General features: G+C 34.5%; 1 protein-coding gene across 1 annotated transcript; it reads left to right on the top strand.

Annotated features, from left to right (window-relative positions):
- The first annotated feature begins 1,845 nt into the window (after positions 1–1,845).
- On the top strand, positions 1,846–21,813 carry LOC132748953 (long-chain specific acyl-CoA dehydrogenase, mitochondrial-like). Its single transcript, XM_060738620.1, has 9 exons — positions 1,846–1,984; positions 5,016–5,159; positions 7,788–7,818; positions 9,172–9,278; positions 9,542–9,706; positions 13,519–13,750; positions 15,359–15,574; positions 18,898–19,025; positions 20,372–21,813. Exons 1-9 carry the CDS (start codon positions 1,911–1,913, stop codon positions 20,550–20,552), a joined length of 1,278 nt encoding a protein of 425 aa, XP_060594603.1. The 5' UTR covers positions 1,846–1,910; the 3' UTR covers positions 20,553–21,813.
- Positions 21,814–22,137: the final 324 nt, after the last annotated feature.

Below are 22,137 nucleotides of genomic sequence, written 5' to 3'. Positions count from 1 at the left end.
TGTCACATTCAGTTTCTTCTTGTGACAAGCATCTCACATGTTCTTAATTCAATATTACAAGATAATAAGATAAAGTACATAAAAATAGGCTAAAAGGCCCATCATAAATTATATGCATCAGAAATGCCAGCATTTTTATTTAAAACAAAAACAAAAACAAAAATTTGTTTCTACATGTTATCATAGTTTTGCCGCTAAACGCCATAACGTTTTTCGCGCGTTTAACGCGTGTTCTGTTATGACGTCGCTTCCGATAATTTTATTATACTGATGAACACAGGGGATGACCATGGCGTGATGTTCGGGAGAGAGTGCCACATATTCTTCTATGGGGATAGCAACCAGACTATAATTAATCTTGTAGAAAAGGGATAACCTAGCGTCTGAGTTCCAGTTTTCGTGAAGCATGTCCGTCACGCTAAACATCTGACCATAATCTATCTTGATTCATCGAGCTGCTCTTCTTTAGACATTTTCAATTTGACTTTTGTATTTTGGTATGGGAAGACTATGCTTCGAAACTATATTCTTACTTTTAAAATACAAACAAAAAATAATTTGATAGCATCCGCTTCAAACATTCACCGGTGTCTAGGGATCGTAGGACAGGGCGGACCGTGAGACAAGTATGTTTGGACGGGGCGGACCATATTTTGAGACAGGCTATTCGTGACTCGAAACGAGGGGGACCGTGCTTAATATTGCTATTTCATTTATCTTTTATCTTTTGATATCATTTACATCGTAAACATGTCATATATTTAAGTATTTTCATATTAAACAGATTATTATTAACATTTTATCATGCAATTATAAGAATAAATATGTAGCGTAAGATAGTGGGAATGGATTAAAACAAATTTCATCTGTAAAATATATTTTCCCTTTGCGATGATATTAAAAAAACTTGACAGAAATACCCTAATTGCCTTTTTTTATATATACCATTCACAACATTTAAGCTGTATAGAGGAATAATGATTATTCATATGAGTTAAGTCGTTACTATAGGAAGACCAAGAAATGTATACATGTATATCATCAAATCGCTAAACAGACAGCATCTTAAATAAGACAAAGTCAAAATAATCGAAATTGAGGAGAAGTCAACCAGGAGCATGCAGTCAAAATTGATGACATTTTAGAAGGACACTTTCCACCAAAAATCTCTTGATAGTTGCGCAAGCCTTAATGGCCGTGTATAATTGTGCATAATATTATGTGTATATATAAATATATGTTAAAATGTAGTTCAATTGGTATACGACACGAGGTTTTTAAGTTTTGTACACGTATATATATACATGTTTGTCTGACTTCGTAATTATGTTTTAGTATATCTATAAAATAAGTAAGTCATCTTTTCTGTGCACGATGTAAATTTTGTGTTCATTTTTGTAATGTTACTCCTCATCATTTTACGCTATTGTTTTGTATTGTGTACTTTTCAAATGTCAGACGTGAATAACAAGCCTTTTCTGTATCGTATTGTTAAATAAAGTTTTACCTTCTTATATTATTTAACAAACAATGACATGTAATTTCCCAATTATCACCTGCATAATGTCCAACTCGATACTGTTTTTGTTTTATAATTTCATGAAACAAATTTATTCTAGATCAAATAACTGCATTAAATTATGTATATGTTTAAAATGATATTAAAAGAAAAAAAGAAGAGGCAATATTTAATATTTTTATTACATTAAATGACGGTCCACCTCGTCTCGGTCCGCCCTGTTACAAAATGTGGTCCGCCCCGTCCAAGCCCTGGTACATGTACGGTCCGCCCTGTCCGTAATTTGCCGGTTGAAAGAGCCCGGTAGAGACCGGACCGGCGAATTGTATATCGAGTAAATTCAAGGGACGTTACTCTGTTGTGTATACAAAGTCCAAACACCGGCAAAATAATGTTGTCCAGGCATCTTTTACGTTTAAAGAAATTGAACAGCTTGTCAAAGATTGTTCCTACTTCATCTTTAAGGTAAATATGAAAAGATTACTTTGCATTTACCTTTTATAAGGCTTCATGTCACAGGACAAGTCAGGTGTCGTTTCAATTTCGCTGTTTTCGGATAGAAAAAGATTGTCTAACAGTATAGATCTAGATGTATTATACACCTGCAAAAATACTCGAAAGTACGGTGGCATAAAGGTGACATGTGTGTGTTTTTATATTTCTCGTGGCCACGAGATACTATGTCGTGGCCACGAGTTACTAAGTCGTGGCCACGAGATAGCTAACTCGTGGCCACGAGATAGCTAACTTGTGGTCACGAGATACTATGTCGTGGCCACGAGTTACTAAGTCATGGCCACGAGTTACTAAGTCGTGGCAACGAGTTTTTAAGTCGTGGTCACAAGTTACTAAGTTGTGGCCACGAGATAGCTAACTTGTGGTCACGAGATACTATGTCGTGGCCACGAGTTACTAAGTCGTGGCCACGAGATACTATGTCATGGCCACGAGTTACTAAGTCGTGGCCGCCAGTTACTAAGTCGTGGCCACGAGATAGCTAACTCGTGGCCACATGATACTATGTCGTGGCCACGATTTACTATAACCAATCAGATTACACCATTTATATGAATTTCCCAAATTAACTAGACATGTGCTATAGTACAAGGATTCCCCTATTTTACCAGCCTGTAAAAGTGCCATTTATACAATTTTGTGTAAATAATTTTTTGGTAGGACCTTTTCCTGACTGAAATATGTGTTTTTTGGGTTAAATCTTTCATATACAATGCACCTTCTATTACATCAGAGAAGGGGTATTTATTAGGCTATCATTTCCAGGGCAATGCCCTTCAAATAATGGCTTATTCTTTGCTTTTACGTATGGAACAAGCGAAAGGCGAGCGACAAACTGACCCAATATCAGAAATGTTCCCACAAAGGTATAGCATTTTTGGGGCCGGGGTTTCTAATTGATAAAAACAACAAGTAAATATCTTGTTATTTTAGTTGATAAAAAAGTTGTAAGAAAAACAAAAATATCGGTATTCTGTTTGAAATTTATCGGGGCCCCTACGCTACTCGTGCAAATTCAGAATAGCCACTAGTTTTCTCGTGCCACTTTGCTTTTCTTTTGGACGAACTAGATTTTGACGATTAGTCACTGTGACCTGATTTTCGACCACACATGACCTAGCAGACTTAGCTATGTTTCACACTGAATCAGGCAAGCATAGTATTTCTGGCCCTATAATAAAACAAATGGCCAGTACGTGTGTACAAATTATATTCATTAACAAGAAGAGTATACTTATGGCGTATCCGTCCATGGCAAAAAATGTCCCTTAGTAAAACTGACACATGTACTTATTCCCTTCGATTTTTAGTCAGTTATGAATCAAGGAGAACAGTATATTATTTATGTCAAAACATGAACAGTTCAGTCTCACAAATTAATTTCAAAATAAGAGCTATGTGAAAATTAATGTCTATGGCAATTCTTTCAAAAATTATAACAAAGTGACAATTTCACAAGTATTATCTTCAGTAGTTTTAGTTGCATAATTTTGCGAAAAGTCAAAAATTTTTTTCAGCCAAAGGAAAAACTGGGATCCTAGCATTTATTTCTTGATGATTTCTTTTGCAGGTGATTTGATGAGAGTATTTTGTGGTGGGGGTGTTGCCAGAATATAATCAAAAAATTCCAAATAGAATAATAGACTATTTAAGATAATGGAAAAAAAAATCGAAACTTAATAAATATAACAGTTTACATATTTTAGGCCAAAAAATTGTTTCAAACTGGTGATTTTAATCGGACATGAGGACTGACTGTATCAAAATTTTCTCGGCCCCTCCTGATTTTTAGTTTGGCGAGGTCCGAGGATTGACAGACTTTCGCGCAGACTGCAGTTGCATGTAAAAGTAAGTTGTTTAGTTTAAAAAAATCATAATATAATATGTGTATTCTGATTGGTTAATTATCTGGTGGCCACTACATAGCTATCTCGTGGCACGACTTAGTAACTTGTGGCCACGACATAGTATCTCGTGGCCAACGACTTAGCTATCTCGTGGCCACGACTTAGTAATCGTGACCATGACTTAGTAACTCGTGCATGACATAGTATCTCGTGGCCACGACTTAGCTATTCTCGTGGCCACGACTTAGTAACTCGTGGCCACGACATAGTATCTCGTGGCCACGAGATACTATGTCGTGGCCACGAGTTAGCTATCTCGTGGCTATGATTTAGTAACTCGTGGCCAAACAATAGTATTCGTGTGGCCACGAGTTAGCTATCTCGTGGCCACAAACTTAGTAACTCGTGGCCAAGACATAGTATCTAGTGGCCACTAGATAAATAAAAACACACACATGTCACCTTTGTGCCACCGTACGAACGGGTGTGATACAGAAGCGGCTGTAGCTATTCATTAATAAGATAAATGTAGTTTATACTTAATTGGGGTCCATCCGCCCGTTAAGGCACAAAAATGAGCTTTTAGTGTCGAAAACTGACACATGTCACCACTCCTGCCCCTCAAGATATAGATAGAGGATATTGAATGAGTGTCAGTTTAATACTGAATTCAGTGAGCATACAGTAATATTATTTTATTCAAAAATTTCAATGAATTCAGTTAGAACTTACACAAATTTAATATTCAATAATTAATTGCAGATATGTGAACTAATATCAAGTACTATTTGGCAATTCTTTAAAAGCTGAAAATTAAATAAGAACAGTGCACTATAGTTTCTATCTTCAAGTTTTTTATTTCTTGTAGTTTTATTGAAATAATTCTAGCTTGATATAATGAAGAGCTTTAACCATTTAGTATAATTTTTGTATTAATCACGTTGTTTCCCATGAATTGATAGAACATACATGTACTGAAAGTTATCATCTACATTATATTCTTATGAAATTCTTATTATGCATATAATATTAAGATGTATTGAGATAGTTTATGGTGTTGTGTGTGATCTTCAATGAGGTAACAGTTGATAGAGTTATAGATTTGTTTATTTTCTTTCTACTCTCATTTATAGAAACTATTCTGATAGAGTAGAAGTTCAGCAAAGCTCTAAGTTAACAGATATTGGCACAAGAAAGATTTTTTCTGAAGAACATGATATCTTTAGACAGAGTGTAAGACGATTCTTTGAGGAAGAAGTTGCGCCACATCATGCACAGTAAGTTTTAGTAGTATGCAGTGATCTAAATATGTAGTCATTGAATTAAACTTTTAAATGTAGCAGTTAGGCAATGATCTGAATATGTGTTAGACAATGATGTGAATTTATAGGTGTTAAAAGTTAGGCAATAACCTGGCTAAAATAAATAGTTTTGTTTCTAGTATTCTGCCAAAAAAAAATAAAGGAATAAGAATTTCTTATTTTCTACAATAACATGCTTTTATAGAAGGTTATCATAGATATTGAACCAAAAAAATTTTGAAAAATCAAAAGGGCAAAAAAGTCTATGGTTGGCAGGTAAATGGTAGGGTAGGGGTAGGTGTGTGTGTGTGGGGGGGTCCTGAAACTGAACTTTATTTTGCCATTGATTATGTATGGTGAGTGTTGTAGTCAGGCAGTTAAAAGGCTGTGTTTACACAGTGGAAATAATTTTGTTTGCATCCCCATTCAATCTCAATATTAAAGGGTATAAAAGCTCTATCTTATAACAGAAGGAGTTGTAACAAAGAATGTCTCAGTTATTTAACACACATGGATATTGTATGAAACAAAACCAGTATTCTGCTATCTTAAGAAGGGTTTTATCCATTTAGCAATAACTTTGTGCATGTGTCATTCGCTTTGTAGGCAATTTACCTACCATATTTCTTTTATGCAAGCATTTTGGTATTAATTTTTTTTTTTGAAATTCAAACAATAAACAATAATTTTTGCAGCAGATATTTAGCTTTATACACTTTAAGGCTTCTTTTTAATAATGATTTTGTTTTATTATGCATTTACCTATTTTTTCATACCCCCAAAAACGAAGTTTGGGGGGGGTATATAGGAGTCACCCGGTGGTCGGTCGGTCGGTCCAGACGTCCGTTGCATTTTCCTTGTCCGGAGCATAACTTGAATACTAATTGTTGGAATTCAATACAACTTCATACAATGGTTAAGCACAATAAGGGGAAGTGCAGTGTACAAGAATCATAACTCTATCTAAAGTAATTTCAGAGTTCTTGCCCTTTGTTACTTTTCCATTGTTTTCTTTTGTCCGGACCATAACTTGAAGACTAATGGTTGGAATTCAATATAACTTCATACAATGGTCAAACACATTGAGAGAAAGTGCAGTGCATAAGAACCATAACTCCATCATGACTCATTATAGAGTTATTGCCCTTTGTTATTTTCCTTGTCCGGGGCATAACTTGAAAACTACTGTTTGGAATTCAAAACAACTTCATACAATGGTCAAGCACAATAAGAGGAAGTGCAGAACACAAGAACCATAACTTAATCTAAAGTAATTACAGAGTTATTGCCCTTTGTTACTTTTCCATTGCTTATTTTTGTCCGGAGCATAACTGGAAGACTAATGGTTGGAATTCAATACAACTTTATACAATGATCAAGCACATTGAGAGGAAATGCATTGCACAAGAACCATAACTCCATCTTGACTAATTACAGAGTTATTGCCCTTTGTTACATTTCCTTGTCCGGAGCAAAACTACTAGTTGGAATTCAATATAACTTCAAACGATCATCAAGCACATTAAGCACAAGAACCATAACTCTGTCTAGAGTAATTATTGAGTTACTGCCCTTTTGTTACTTTTCCATTGCTTTTTTCTTGTCCAGAGCATAACTTGAAAAGTACTATTTTGAATTCAATACAATTTCATACAATGGTCAAGTATATTGAGAGGAAGCGCAGTGCACAGAAACCATAACTCTTTCTTGACTCATTTAAGAGTTTTTGCCCTTTGTTACTTTTTAATGTCCAGTACTTAAAAATTAATGTTTGGAATTCAATGAAACTTCATACAATGGTGAAGGGCTGTGAGATGAAGTGCAGTGCAGAAGAAGCATGACTCATTACAGTTATTGCCCTTTGTTACTTTTTTGTCCAGTGCATAACTTGAAAACTAGTTGTTGGAATTCAATACAACTTCATACAATGGTCAAGCAAAATGAGAGGAAGTGCAGTGTACAATAACCATAACTCCATCTTCAGTATTTGTAGTGTTATTGCCCTTTGTTCCTTTTCCTTGTTCGGTTCATCACTTAAAACTAATGTTTAAAATTCAATGCAACTTCATACAATGGTCAAGCGCAATAAGAGGAAGTGCAGTGCTCAAGAAGCGTAACTCTTTCTGGATTTATTACAGAGTAATTCAATAAAACTCCATCAATGGTCAACCATATTGTTAGGAAATGCAACATACAAAAACCATAACTATCTTTAATTGCCCACAACCATAACTCTATCTCAATTCTTTAACACTAGTAACTTCCTCATTTTCGAAGCAGTCTTGCGGTGGTATTAATCTCATTTATTGATAGTTCTAGTTGTATTTAATTCTAATATATTTTGAGTCCTTAGCCTAATCTATAGTGAGGACATCACATTTAATGATAACTATAATTTGTTTTTGTCGGAAAGATGTTTGGTCAATATGTAAACCTTTCCAATGGGCTATGTGCGATTTGTGTAAATAAATGAAGCATTTTTTTAAAGCATTTTGTTTGTGAACATTGCTTGAAAAACTTTATGTCCTTTATAATTACCAAATTTTATGTTCATTTATTATATATAATTTAACAATCTCTACATAAGATATTCTCTGTTGACAGATGGGAAAAAGATGGTCAAGTGAGCCGTGAGGTAAGCTAACATTAATGTTAAAAATTAAGTCATTGCAAATCTAATTGGTAGATTCAACATACTTTTATGGAACTTTCTAACAAGATTAAAGAATATTTGTCTCAAGGGCTATTGTCCAAGTGAGCTATTTTCCTAATTGGCTATTGCTTTAGTGGGCTATTGTCTTAGTGGGCTATTGTCCCCTAATAGGCTATTGCTTTAGTGAATTCATGTCTCAGTAGGCTATTGTCCCTGAAGACTAATGTCCTAATAGGCTATTGCTTTAGTGGGCTATTGTCTCAGTGGGCTATTGTCCCTAAAGACTAATATCCTAATAGGCTATTGCTTTAGTGGGCTATTGTCCCTGAAGACTAAATTAATGTCCTAATATGCTATTGCTTTAGTGGGTTATTTTCCCAGTGGGCTATTGTCCCTGAAGACTAATGTCCTAATAGGCTATTGCTTTGGTGGGCTATTGTCTCAGTGGGCTATTGTCCCTGACGTCTAATGTCCTAATAGGCTATTGCTTTAGTGGATTCATGTCTCAGTGGGCTGTTGTCCCTGAAGACTAATGTCCTAATAGGCTATTGTTTTGGTGGGCTATTGCCTTGTCCCTGAAGACTAATGTCCTAATAGGTATTGCTTTAGTGGGCTATTGTCCCTGAAGACTAATGTCCTAATATGCTATTGCTTTAGTGGGTTATTATCCCAGTAGGCTATTGTCCCTGAAGACTTATGTCCTAATAGGCTATTGCTTTAGTGGGCTATTGTCTCAGTGGGCTAATGTCCCTGATGTCTAATGTCCTAATAGGCTATTGCTTTAGTGGATTCATGTCTCAGTGGGCTATTGTCCCTGAAGACTAATGTCCTAATAGGCTATTGCTTTAGTGGGCTATTGTCTCAGTGGGCTATTGTCCCTGAAGACTACATGTAATGTCCTAATAGGCTATTGTTTTGGTGGGCTATTGTCTCAGTGGGCTATTGTCCCTGAAGACTACATGTAATGTCCTAATAGGCTATTGCTTTGGTTGGCTATTGTCTCAGTGGGCTATTGTCCCTGAAGACTACATGTAATGTCCTAAAAGGCTATTGCTTTGGTGGGCTATTGTCTCAGTGGGCTATTGTCCCTGAAGACTAATGACCTAATAGGCTATTTTCTGGGTGGGCTATTGTCTCAGTGGGCTCTTGTCTAAATGGGCTATTATTCCCTGTAAAAAGGCTATATGTTATACAATGTAAAATATACAGCAGTTTTAAGTGATATGAGTCTCAAAAATGGTGTGAATGTTATGAAGAAATAGTTAATAGTAACCATTATGAATGTTGTATTTAATGTACCGGTATGTTTAATTTGTGTAACTGTAATGTTTGAAGGTATGGGAGAAGGCAGGTGAACATGGTTTGCTAGGTGTGAACACACCAGCCGAGTTAGGTGGCATTGGTGGTGATGTCCTATCAACAGCTATCACTTGGGAGGAACAGTAATATTGTTTACTTTTTATTTGAGACTAAAGCTGAATATATATTTTCTAGGAATATGAATCATAGGGCTGAGATAGTTTTGTTCTCTAACATAAAAAGTAAATGTTAAAATGATCACATTGCATTTTGCTATGTTGATACTGTCAGCATTGTATAATATCCATCAGAAATGTGAAAGGAATGATAAATTATAACAGTGTTAAAGATGAAGTAATAGTGTGATGCTTCATAAAACAATAAATGGGAAATGTTTAATTTTCAGAATGTATGCTAACTGTTCCGGTCCTGGCTTTGCTCTTCATTCTGATATTGTGATGCCTTACATTAGCCATTATGGAACGAGAGAGCAAATAGAGAAATTTATACCAGCCATGACAGCTGGCAAATGTATAGGAGCCATTGCCATGACAGAACCAGGCGCAGGAAGGTAATCTTACATTCGTTAAAAATAATCAAACATGTTGAAATCAGAAGAGTCCATAGCTTGCATGAATAAAACATTAAGCTTGTATTCTAGTCACTCATGGTGAATATATCAGTACATGTATATAAAACTGTTGTTAACCAAGTTGTATACTTTTGAAATTAATATACAAACAAAAAAGGATTAGACTGGCAGCAAACTGAGGCTTATTTAAATATTTTCCCAATTCATAGTATTCATTAGTACAAGGTAAGGCAAGTAATTTTGTTTAAAGATTAGTGGATTTGAATGAATTTCTTACTTAATGTGCAAAACAGGATTATTCATAAGGTATATTTTCATGTATGCATACATGCCATATCAACTATTGGGGGGGGGGGGGATAAAATCCCTCATCTATCCCTAGATTTTAAACCTTACCTACGGCCTCCAATGAATTTTGAGGTTGAAAGCCTCCCTCCCCAATCTATGTTTATAATATATTTATACCCTCACTGCATAATGTGGAGGGGTTATACTTGAATCACTTTGTTGTGTTGTTAGTCATTTGATCGGTCTGTCAGTTTCCATCCTGTTCACTCTATAAATCCTATACCTCTTGAAGGATTTTCTTCAAACTTTGCTCAAATGTTCTCCTCAACAAGGCAATGTGCAAAGCCCATGCCATCACTGTGTCAACTCAATGTCAAGGTCACCCTAGAAGGTCAAAGGTTAAATATCAGACAATTTAGTGTCTGCTCTATAAATCTTATACCCCCTGGAGGATTTTCTTCCAACTTGACTCAAATATTCAACACAAAAAGAAGGGCTGATAATTCTACATTTCATTTTTGCAAACTTATGCCCCATTCCACTTTATATTTGTTTTCTTAGGTCAATTTATCAAAGAGTGTCCAAGTTAATCTATATACTTTTTCATTATTCAGTTTTTAAATTTAAATGCAATTCTTAAGGGCAGGTAATTTTTAAATTTATTTTCTCATATACCGGTACCCCCTTTTGACTTTGAATTTCATGGTTAACTTTTTCGATAAGGTACATTTTCAAAAAGTATCAATGATATTGTCTTTAAACTTAGAGTTCTTGTTCACTATCAAATTTGTATTTCTGCATTTTGAGGGGTGGGAGGGGCATAATCCCAAAAGCCATTTTTGTTTTATTATTTCCCTTATTTTACTTAGACTATTTGCCTGTTTCTCAAAAACAGTCGAAGGTATTAACTTCAAACTTATCAAGGGCATGTAAGTCTGATAAGCATGTTTGCAGAGTAATGTTGCAGACAGGTCTTGTTATAATTGTGTAGTTTTAGTAAAACATATATGTAGTTTTATTATATCTTATACAGTCGAGACTGTCATATGTGACTTTCCAAGGGATCTTCAGAAAAAGGTCACATATGACAGGGAGTCTCTAAATACAGTCTCAAAGAAAATTAAATTTAAGTATCATCTAGCTGTCTATATACCATTGTGACTTAAAGATCCTTTATGTTTTGCCACACTTGCAAAAAAAATATATATGGATATAATTATGCAAATAAAACAACTTTCAAACATCAAAGAATATGTAAAATGTGTACTGAAAATATTTGTGCACATTATATTTAATCAATAAATTACATGCTTTGATTACTTATTGGAAAATTTAACTTAGAATTTATAGAAAATAAAGTTCTAATTACCTCCCTTTAATGGCCTTTATTTATATTAAATGTTAAATTGGGTGATATCTTTATAAATAATGCTTATTTGAACTTACAATATTGACAAATCTTAATTTGAGCATCATATTTATGAAATAAAACCATGAAAAATTGTGTTACAGGATCTTTCAACATATCCATATCCAAAGCTTTTTCTGGTTTAGTATCAATATTTTTTCCGTATTAATTATGCAGTCATAGAAAGGTAAATAAAAAAAATATGCTGCCTAAAAAATCTTCCGTGGGCACTCTATAATTAAAAAAAAATCTAACACAAGTCTTAACCAGTTTACTCAGGCCATAATGTACATTACACACACATCGATTGCGTCATGCTTCCCATAAACAGACGCTACGTCACTTGATACCTGCATTTATACATGTCAACTGTGTAATTGAGATAGAGGTGTGTAGACTTTGTTTGCTACTGGATTATAATTGGACTTAATTATTTTGGCCCTCTGGGTGTTATAATAGGTATTATTTATCTGATTTAACGGACAATTAAAAGGTGTGAAAGTCGTTTAAATCAGACCAAACATTGCATTGGGACCTGACAATTAGGGTCGCTTGTCACATATGACAGGGAGTCGTTTAATTCAGACCATTTATATAGGAAAATACGTTGGGAGTACTGAAACAAGGTCGGATAAGACAGGGAGTCGTTTAAATCAGGGGGTCGCTAAGGCAGTCTCGACTGTATATAGCTTTAATGTAATTATGCTCCCCGAAGGGTCAGCATATAGTCGCCGCTTTGTCTGTCCATCCGTCCGTACAACCGAATAGGAATAGGGGGCCATCTAACTGCAAACAGAACAAAAGAGAACAATAGAATATATTCCATAACAATAGAATAAGGGGCCAGGGCCCTCTATTAAACAAAAGAAAATAACAATAGAAATGGCCCTTTATCCCTTTTCAGTCAGATGTCCGTCTGTCTGCTATTCTTGTCCGAGACATAATTCTGAAACAACAAGAGCTTTGTGGGTAGATAAATCTCATTGAGTAAATGTGCATTGCACAAGAACTGTAACTCTGTCTTGCCTAATTTTGAAGTTATTGCCCATTGTTCATTTTTTGTGCCCCCACTATAGGGGGGTACAAATGTATTTAGATTTATCCTTGTCGGTCCATCCGTCCGTCCATATGTTCCCTTATTGTGTCGCACGTAGCTCAAAAAGTAATTGACCTAGAGTCATGAAACCTTACAGGACTGTTGATTAGTATGTGAAGTTTTGCACCTGGGTATTTTCATGTGGATATATTTAGTATTTTTAGAGTTATTGCCCTTGAATTAGTAAAAATTTCTAATTTTCAACTTGTGTCTCACGTTACTCAAAAAATATTTGACCCAGAGTCATGAAACCTTTTTGGAATGTTGATCAGCATGTGTAGTTATGCAACTGGGTATTTTTGTGTGGATATATTTAGTATTTTTAGAGTAATTGCCCTTGAATTAGTAAAAATTTCCAATTTTCAACTTGTGTCGCACGTAACTCAAAAAATATTTGACCTAGAGACATGAAGCGTTACTGGAATGTTGCTCAGAATGTGTAGTTGTGCACCTGGGTATTTTCGTGTGGATATATTTAGTATTTTTAGAGTTATTGCCCTTGACTTAGTAAAAATTTCCAATTTTCAACTTGTGTCACACGTAACTAAAAAAGTATTTGACCTAGAGTCATGAATTAAACCTTACAAGAATGTTGCTCAGCATGTGTATTTGTGCACCTGTGTATTTTCATGTGGATATTTTTAGTATTTTTTTGAGTTATTGCTCTTGACTAGTGGCTCGGGTTATATTTACGAACAGCCATTTATATAGGGCCATATAACCTGTCAACAATCTTTGTAACTAATAGTATAATAGATATGAACAAGACATTTTATAGGTAGATAGATCTCATTGGGTAGATGTGCAGTGCAAAAGAACCATTACTCTGTCTTGCCTAATTTTAGAGTTATTGCCCTTTGTTCATTTTTACACTTTGAACTTTGTCTGGAACATAACTGACACTTCAAGAGGTATACTTTTCTGTGTCCAAAACCTATTCAGGGAGCATCACCCGGTTCAATTTAATAAACTGTTACAGTATTTTACTTCCTTTAACAGTGATCTTCAGGGTATCAGAACCAATGCTAAACAAGATGGTGATGACTGGATCCTTAATGGAAGTAAGGTGTTTATAACAAATGGATATATGGCAGATCTAGTACTGGTTGTGGCAATAACAAATTCTCAGGCAAAATCTGCAGCTCATGGCATCACTCTCTTCTTGGTGGAACAAGGAATGAAAGGGTTTATCAAAGGGAAAAAGCTCCATAAAATAGGGATGAAAGCTCAGGTTTGTACTTGCATGCATTTATTGTTTTTGTCATACAAAAGATCATTATTATGATTGTATGGTTGTCACTGTATGAAGTTAGACATTTTTATGTTCCCTGAAAGACGCTTTGTCCGTGCTATCTAAGAGAAGTAGGGGGCCATGTAACTGTAAACAGAACAAAAGAGAACAATAGAGTTCATTTCGTAACAATAGAATAAGTGGCCATGGCCCTGTATTAAACAAAAGAAAATAAGAAAAGAAATGGCCCCTTAGTCCATTTAATTCGAACATCCGTCCGTCCGTCCGCTATTCTTGTCAGGGACATAACTCTGAAACAACAAGAGGTATCAACATGAAACTTTGTAAGTAGATAGATGTCATTGGGTAGAGGTGCAATGCAAAAGAACCATAACTTTGTCTTGCCTAATTCTGGAGTTATTGCCCTTTGTACATTTTTAAACTTTGTACCTTGTCCATGACATAACTCTAAAATTATAAGAGATTTTAATATGAAACTTTGTAGGTAGATAGATCTTATTAAGTAGTACTGCAGTGCAAAGAAACCATGACTTTGCCCTGCTTATGTAGGAGTGATTGCCCTTTGTTCATTTTTTCACTTTGAACTTTGTCCAGGACCTGACTCTGAAACTATAAAAGATATCAACACGGAACTTTGTAAGTACATTGTATATAGATCTCACCTTGTCTAATTTTGTAGTCATTGCCCTTTGTTCATTTTTTCACTTTGAACTTTGTCTGGGACATAGCTCTGAAACCATAAGAGGTATCAACAAGAAACATGTAGGTAGATAGAGCTCATTAAATAGAGTGCAGTGCAAAAGAACAGTAACTCTGTTCATTCTTACACTTTGAACATAGTCCAGGACATAGTTCTGCAAGTATAATAGATATGAACAAGACACTTTGTAAACAGATAGATCTTATTAGGTAGATGTGCAGTGCAAAAGAACTATAACTCTGCTTTGCCTAATTTTGGAGTTATTGCCCTTTTTCATTTTTACACTGAACTTTGTACAGGACATAACTGACACTATAAGCGGTATTCTTTTCTGTGTCCAAAACCTTTTTGGGGAGCATTACCCGGTTCAACCGGTTCTTGTATCTGAAGGATGGGGAACAGACAATGGTTCACTGGGACAATAGCCTACTAAAACAGTAGCTCTCTGCTAACTTTGGCACTTAGAACAAAAGCCCACTGCTCAGCAAAAAGTTTTTAACATCAGATTTGAACATTTTTATGAAAACTTTAAATTGTTTATTGTATTTTTTTTATCTTGAAAACTAATGAAGTATTAGATAGAATAGATGTACATATTTGTGGTAAATTGTACTTGTTTCATTTTATATGGACCACAAAAGACTTTGACACCTCGAAAAATTTGACACACAAAATTTCCGCTTGTATATAGAGTTCTATAAAGAATATAGAGGGGAAAAATCAGGATTTTCATTTTACTTCAACACGTCGAGAAATTAAACAAATCGAAGTTTAACTGACCAAGTTGGCTATCTCATTTGGGCTAATGACATGATTGGTATTGTCAGTTGAGCTGTTGACCAAAAAATAAAATTAATCACATTGTTATCTATCATAATCTATTGAAGGACACAGCAGAGTTGTTTTTTGAGGATGTTCGGCTGCCATCAAGTGCTATATTAGGTGAGGCAAACAAAGGTTTCTACTACCTCATGCAGGAACTTCCTCAAGAAAGGCTTATCATTGCTGACATGGCACAAGCTTCAATGGAATGGATGTTTGAAGAAACGAGAAGCTATGTTAAACAAAGAAAAGCTTTTGGAAAAACAATCTCTAACTTACCTGTAAGCTTGTTAATTTATTTTTCATCTTTTGTGTAATTTTAATCTGCCATTTATTACCTCAGATACACTAAGATTACCGTTGCCGTTCAGAAACTTTAATGCCATTGTTTTTAGCTCGACTATACGAAGTATATGGAGAGCTGTCCTACTCGCCCCGGCGTCCGCGTCCAGATTTCAGATTAAAGTTTTGGTGCAGTAAAATATTTTTCACTATAACTTTGTCATTTCTTAGAGTATCAACTTTAAACTTCAAATATATGTTCCTTATCATCAACCACATCTTATGTAACAAGGTTCATAACTCTAGCACCAATATTTTCAGATTTATCTCCCCTTGAACTTAGAATTTTCCTTAAAAAATACAATTTTTTATTGTTACTTCTTTATTTCATAAGGGATCACCCTCTTTCTTCAAATATATGTACCTTATCATCATCCCCATCTTATGTGACAAGGTTCATAACTCTAGCACCAATATTTTTAGATTTATCTCCCCTTGAACTTAGAATTTTCCTTAAAAAATATTATTTTTTACTGTTACTTCTTTATTTCTTAAGGGATCACCCTCATACTTCAAATATATGTACCTTATCATCATCCACATCTTATGTGACAAGGTTCATAACTCTAGCACCAATATTTTCAGATTTATCTCCCTTTGAACTTAGAATTTTCCTTAAGGTTCATAACTCTAGCACCAATATTGCAAGAATTATCTCCCCATAAACTTAGATTTTTTTTACTAGAAAAATGTTATTTTTTACTGTAACTTTTTTAGTTTAAAAGGTATCTACCTCAAACTTCAAATACTTATTCCTTATCATCAATTACATTTTGTGTGACAATGTTCATAACTCTTGAAGCAATTTTCACAGATTTATCTCTCTTTGAACTTAGGATTTTCTGTAAGAAATATTATAACTTCTTTACCTTTTAAGGTATCTACTTCAAACTTCAAATATATATTTCTTATCAAAACACACATGTTGTGTGACAAGGTTCATAACTCTAGTGTGACTATTTCTAGAATTATTCCCTTGATCTTGGAATTTATGTTAACAAATGTTATTTTTTTACTATAACTGAAAACATAATTATACATAATTTATTTTTCTTTCATAGTTTTGTCCTCCTTACTGCATCCAGTATTTTATTAGTCGGGCTTGGCTGTCTCCTGTGACAGCTCTTGTTTTGTTTCAAAATGGACAAGACCTTCAAGTAGACCAGACTGAACTTTACCAGGACTCATAAATGATATTGACCTTCAAGGTCATGTTATTGTAATTTCAGGATTTGTTTTTTCTCAATATTTGGCTATAACTTTATTATTAATGAATGTATTACCTTCATAATTGTATACAACACTCCTTGGGACAAGACCTTCAAGAAGACCAAATTGATTATGATATTCACTTGTACCAGTAAGTCCCATACCTTAACTGAAGTTATACAATACCAGTAAGTCTCTTCCCTTAACTGGTTTTATACCATACCAGTAAGTCCCATACCTTAACTGAAGTTATATCATACCAGTAAGTCCCATTCCTTAACTGAAGTTATATCATACCAGTAAGTCCCATGCCTTAACTGAAGTTATATCATACCAGTAAGTCCCATGCCTTAACTGAAGTTATATCATACCAGTAAGTCCCATGCCTTAACTGAAGTTATACAAGTAAGTGCCTTGCCTTAACTGAAGTTATATCATACCAGTAAGTCCCATGCCTTAACTGAAGTTATATCATACCAGTAAGTCCCATGCCTTAAGTTATATCATACCAGTAAGTCCCATGCCTTAACTGAAGTTATATCATACCAGAAAGTCCCATGCCTTAACTGAAGTTATATCATACCAGTAAGTCCCATGCCTTAACTGAAGTTATATCATACCAGTTAGTCTCTTGTCTATACTGAAGTTGTATCATACCAGTTAGTCCCTTGTCTATACTGAAGTTATACCATACCAGTAAGTCCCATACCTTAACTGAAGTTATATCATACCAGTAAGTGCCATGCCTTAACTGAAGTTATATCATACCAAGTAAGTGCCTTGCCTTAACTGAAGTTGTATCATACCAGTTAGTCTCTTGTCTATACTGAAGTTATATCATACCAGTTAGTCCCTTGTCTATACTGAAGTTATATCATACCAGTAAGTCCCATGCCTTAACTGAAGTTATATCATACCAAGTAAGTGCCTTGTCTTAACTGAAGTTATATCATACCAGTAAGTCCCATGCCTTAACTGAAGTTATATCATACCAAGTAAGTGCCTTGCCTTAACTGAAGTTATATCATACCAGTAAGTCCCATGCCTTAACTGAAGTTATATCATACCAGTAAGTCCCATGCCTTAACTGAAGTTTTATCATACCAGTAAGTCCCATGCCTTAACTGAAGTTATATCATACCAGTAAGTCCCTTGTCTATACTGAAGTTGTATCATACCAGTTAGTCCCATGCCTTAACTGAAGTTATATCATACAAGTAAGTCTCGTTATATCATACAAGTAAGTCTCGTAATATCATACCAGTAAGTGGTAATTCAGTTAATTTATGTGTCTCCTGCTACATAACAGCGGATCACTTCTCTGTTGTCCATCTGTCTGTCTTAGCATACATTTGGGTGGCTACAGGAATAATAGGTAACAGAACTTTTTCTTTGATGTCATTCATTCCATAAGCTCTTATGTGGCTATGTTTTCTTTGACAAAAGACAATATAGTAGCCACTGAATTATCTAAATGTTAGTATGTCCATCTGTCCATCCATCATAAAACTTGTTCCCTATAAACTTATTGTGCAATTTCATCCAAACTTTACAGGGATGATCAGTACCAAGTCTAATTGTTCATATTGTCAGCATTTCCCAGATCAATGATTTTTGTCAGAGTTGTGGCCCTTTAACTTTTATTTTTTTAATTTTTGTCCAGACTATTTCTCTTTTTCTTCTGATGCAAATTTGACTGAAATTTGACAATATTGATCAGTAACTCATTTACTTGTGCATTTGTACCCAGTTTTCCGGTTAATAATTTTTGGCTGAGTTATGGCTCTTCCTTAAAAATTGACCAGTGAGTCAAGTGATCCTATGTTTGTGTTAAATACCTTAAAATTGTATGTGTTATTCCTTCCTAGTTATTTGTTTTAATCTGAGACATATTCTTTGAAGTCAAATTATGTTTATGGGGAAAGGCATTTCTACACTTGTTTCAGATTTATGATAAAAATAGTTATTGCATTGAAATTAGTCCTTTATTTTCATTGTCATGTATTACATTTTTTTTTTTTAAAAAAAACTGTGTAAATGTTCCTTATTTTAGACAATTCAACACAAGCTTGCTGAGATTAAGACATCTGTTGCTGTATCACGCGCATTTACAGACAGATGTCTTGAGGTACACAATGAAAAAGGTCTAGATTCAGAATCTGCTTCAATGGCCAAATACTGGTAAATTTTGCTTTTATCATACAGGAATAATTAGACCCCTTGTAGTTCACGAAACAATGCTTTGTGTCAAATATCTAAGCTCTGGGCTTTATAGTTGTGTCGCCTCTACGTAGTAGTGGCGACATATAGGGATCACTTCTCCGTCGTCTGTCTGTCCGTCTGTCTGTCCGTCCGTCACAAAACTTGTCCGGACTACTCCTCATAAACTACTGGTGCAATTTCATCCAAACTTTACAGGAATGATCAGTACCAAGTCTAGTTGTGCATATTGTCAGGATTTTCCGGTTCAATGATTTTTGTCAGAGTTATGGCCCTTTAATAATTTTTAATTTTAAAGTTTGTCAGGACTACTTCTCTTATACCACTAATGCAATTTCAATGAAACTTTACAGGATTGATCTGTAGCTCAAGTCCTTGCGCATATTGCACGGGTTTTCCGGTTGAATGATTTTTGGCCGAGTTATGGCCCTTTGATAAAAAGGTTTCTTTTTCTGTGTGTTGCCAGATACACAAAAGCTTGTCCGGACTAGGCTCCTCATAAACTACTGGTGCAATTTCATCCAAACTTTACAGGAATGATCAGTACCAAGTCTAGTTGTGCATATTGTCAGCATTTTCCGGTTCAATGATTTTGTTTGAGTTATGGCCCTTTAATAATTTTTATTTTTAAAGTTTGTCCAGACTACTTCTCTTATACCACTAATGCAATTTCAGTGAAACTTTACAGGATTGATCTGTAGCTCAAGTCCTTGCGCATATTGCATGGGTTTTCCGGTTGAATGATTTTTGGCCGAGTTATGGCCCTTTGATAAAAAGGTTTCTTTTTCTGTGTGTTGCCAGATACGCAAAAGCTTGTCCGGACTACTCCTCATAAACAACTGGTGCAATTTTATCCAAACTTTACAGGAATGATCAGTACAAAGTCTAGTTGTGCACTGTCTGTCTGTCTGTCCGTCTGTCACAAAATTTGTCCCAACATGAAATTGGCCATCATGAGGCGACACATGTGATTACTGATCGCTCTTGTTTTACTCAAGTGAGACTTAAATTTGTTTCCGTTACATGCATAAGTTTATTCAAACTAGATGACCCAGTTTAAACTAGATGACCCAGGCCAGGGCAGGATCAAATAATACTTAAGGGGCTATGATTTATTTATTTTTTCTAGAGAATCAGAAAGTGATGCATTGTAAAATACCTATACTCTGCATGGCAGTAAAGGTTAGGAGAAGATTTTTAAGATAGGTTTGGTGTACAACAAGAGAAGTTTAAAGCAATTCTAATTATATGTTTTTAAGACGAAATTAATAGCCACTATTATTAATATTATAAGTTTCTACTTTCAGGTGCTCAGATTTACAAAACAAAATTGTTACAGAATGTTTACAGATGCATGGAGGTTGGGGTTATATGTGGGAATATCCAATTGCACGTGCGTTTGTTGATGCACGTGTACAGCCAATCTATGGAGGGAGCAATGAAATCATGAAATCCTTGATAGCAAGAAATATTGTTGCAGATAATTAAACATTGTTGATGCAGTTCCTCTACAGAACTTATGACTTTATTTATTATAAAATTAATTTTTTACTTGTTAAATTTTCAGGAAGCTTATATCATTTCTATGTGATTGATTGTTGTTTTTTTTTGTTTTGTTTTTTTTCATGCAAAACATTGTAAAAAATAATTTTACCTTGCTAATCTTTTTGGCCATCTGGCTTATGTTTTCATGAATAGATAATATTTTTGTTTAAACATAAAGACACATGACTTTTTCTTATTCTAATAATTGATATTGTTACCTGATCAATCATGTGTCCTTCTGTATAACATTGCAGGTCCATACTTTATACTAAACCTGGGGTTTTGACTTATTGCCCTTTGTTACTTGAAAAGGGCATTTATAAGGTGCCTCAGAGCACTTGTTTTTCAAAAAAATTAAGGTGGCAGGTAGGGGTATGAACCAATGAATCACCTATAGTTCTGCTTGTTATATAAAAATGCACTGCAAAATTGTTTTTCATTATAACCTACATCACAAATGACAAGGATCTTAAAACCTTGCTAATATATCCTAAGAACTAGCAACTCCACTGAGGTTTTTTGACAACAAAGGAACTGGAAATAATTTTGAGATTTGTGTACCATTTTGTATTGGTCAAATTTACCAAATGACCTAAACTGAAAATGTTTAAACTCTTTTAACTCAATAAAGTTAAGAATCACACTAAAAATTAATTTTCAGTTTATTTCTGAGTATATTTCTTTTTACCTTTTGCATAATTTTCTGATTCAAGAGCTCCATATGATCTATGTAAGAATTTTAAATTTGTTGTGACTAGGTTTCAGACCTCAGTGGAGCTCCTTTACACTGAAATTTAATCATAAGCCAGATATGGCAAACTTTAAATACACACCTTGATGTTCATCATTAATTATCATGAAAGTTCATAATAATGACACCTTTATTTCTAAAATTTGATTTAAAATCTGTTATTTTATTTAACTTTATTTTTTCTCATATAATTTACTCCAGTATATTTTACTTTCAGACTATATGTATTACATATCTATATTTCATTATTTTTATTTTAATCAGCATAATCAGCGGATGTTTTGATGGATTGCTATCTTTTTAACAAATATTTCAATTTGGACCAACAAATTAATGTCCATGTGTACAAATGTTTATTTATTGAATACACAAGAGAACTTACTTACTTTTATAAATTATTGAATATAGTGCTATTTATTTATCCAATATTAAATAAATTTATATTTTGAATGACTTATATTGTTTAATTACATTTCAAGGATGATATGCCCCTCACCTCTGTGGGTTCGAATCCCCGACAGGGACTTTGGATTATTTCATGTGAGGAAGCTATCCAGCTTACGGGACGACGGTGGTTCTACCCAGGTGCCCGTTCGTGTCTGAAATAATGTACGGAATGACAGCCGAGGTCTTCCTCCAACAGTAAAGCATATGACCTATACTGTGTTGGTGTGACGTAAAATCAAAACAAGGATGATATGGTGGTTTACCTGTATTAACTGCTGGTATTTACCCAGATGTACCTATTGCATTATTTCAGGCATCTGATCAGATCAA

Source organism: Ruditapes philippinarum, unplaced genomic scaffold (genome assembly GCF_026571515.1).
Source record: "Ruditapes philippinarum isolate M1 unplaced genomic scaffold, ASM2657151v2 ctg535_1_1_1_1, whole genome shotgun sequence".
Classification (NCBI taxonomy): Eukaryota; Metazoa; Mollusca; class Bivalvia; order Venerida; family Veneridae; genus Ruditapes; species Ruditapes philippinarum.
The sequence above is the reverse complement of the archived record's forward strand: the minus strand, read 5'-3'. Positions and strand labels throughout refer to the sequence as shown.

Coding starts and splice junctions, on each gene's coding strand:
- LOC132748953 (XM_060738620.1), top strand. CDS start 1,911: ATGTTGTCCAGGCATCTTTTACGTTTAAAGAAATTGAACAGCTTGTCA. Junction 5,160..7,787: donor GTTGCGCCACATCATGCACA/GTAAGTTTTAGT, acceptor CTCTGTTGACAG/ATGGGAAAAAGATGGTCAAG. Junction 19,026..20,371: donor GCTTCAATGGCCAAATACTG/GTAAATTTTGCT, acceptor TTCTACTTTCAG/GTGCTCAGATTTACAAAACA.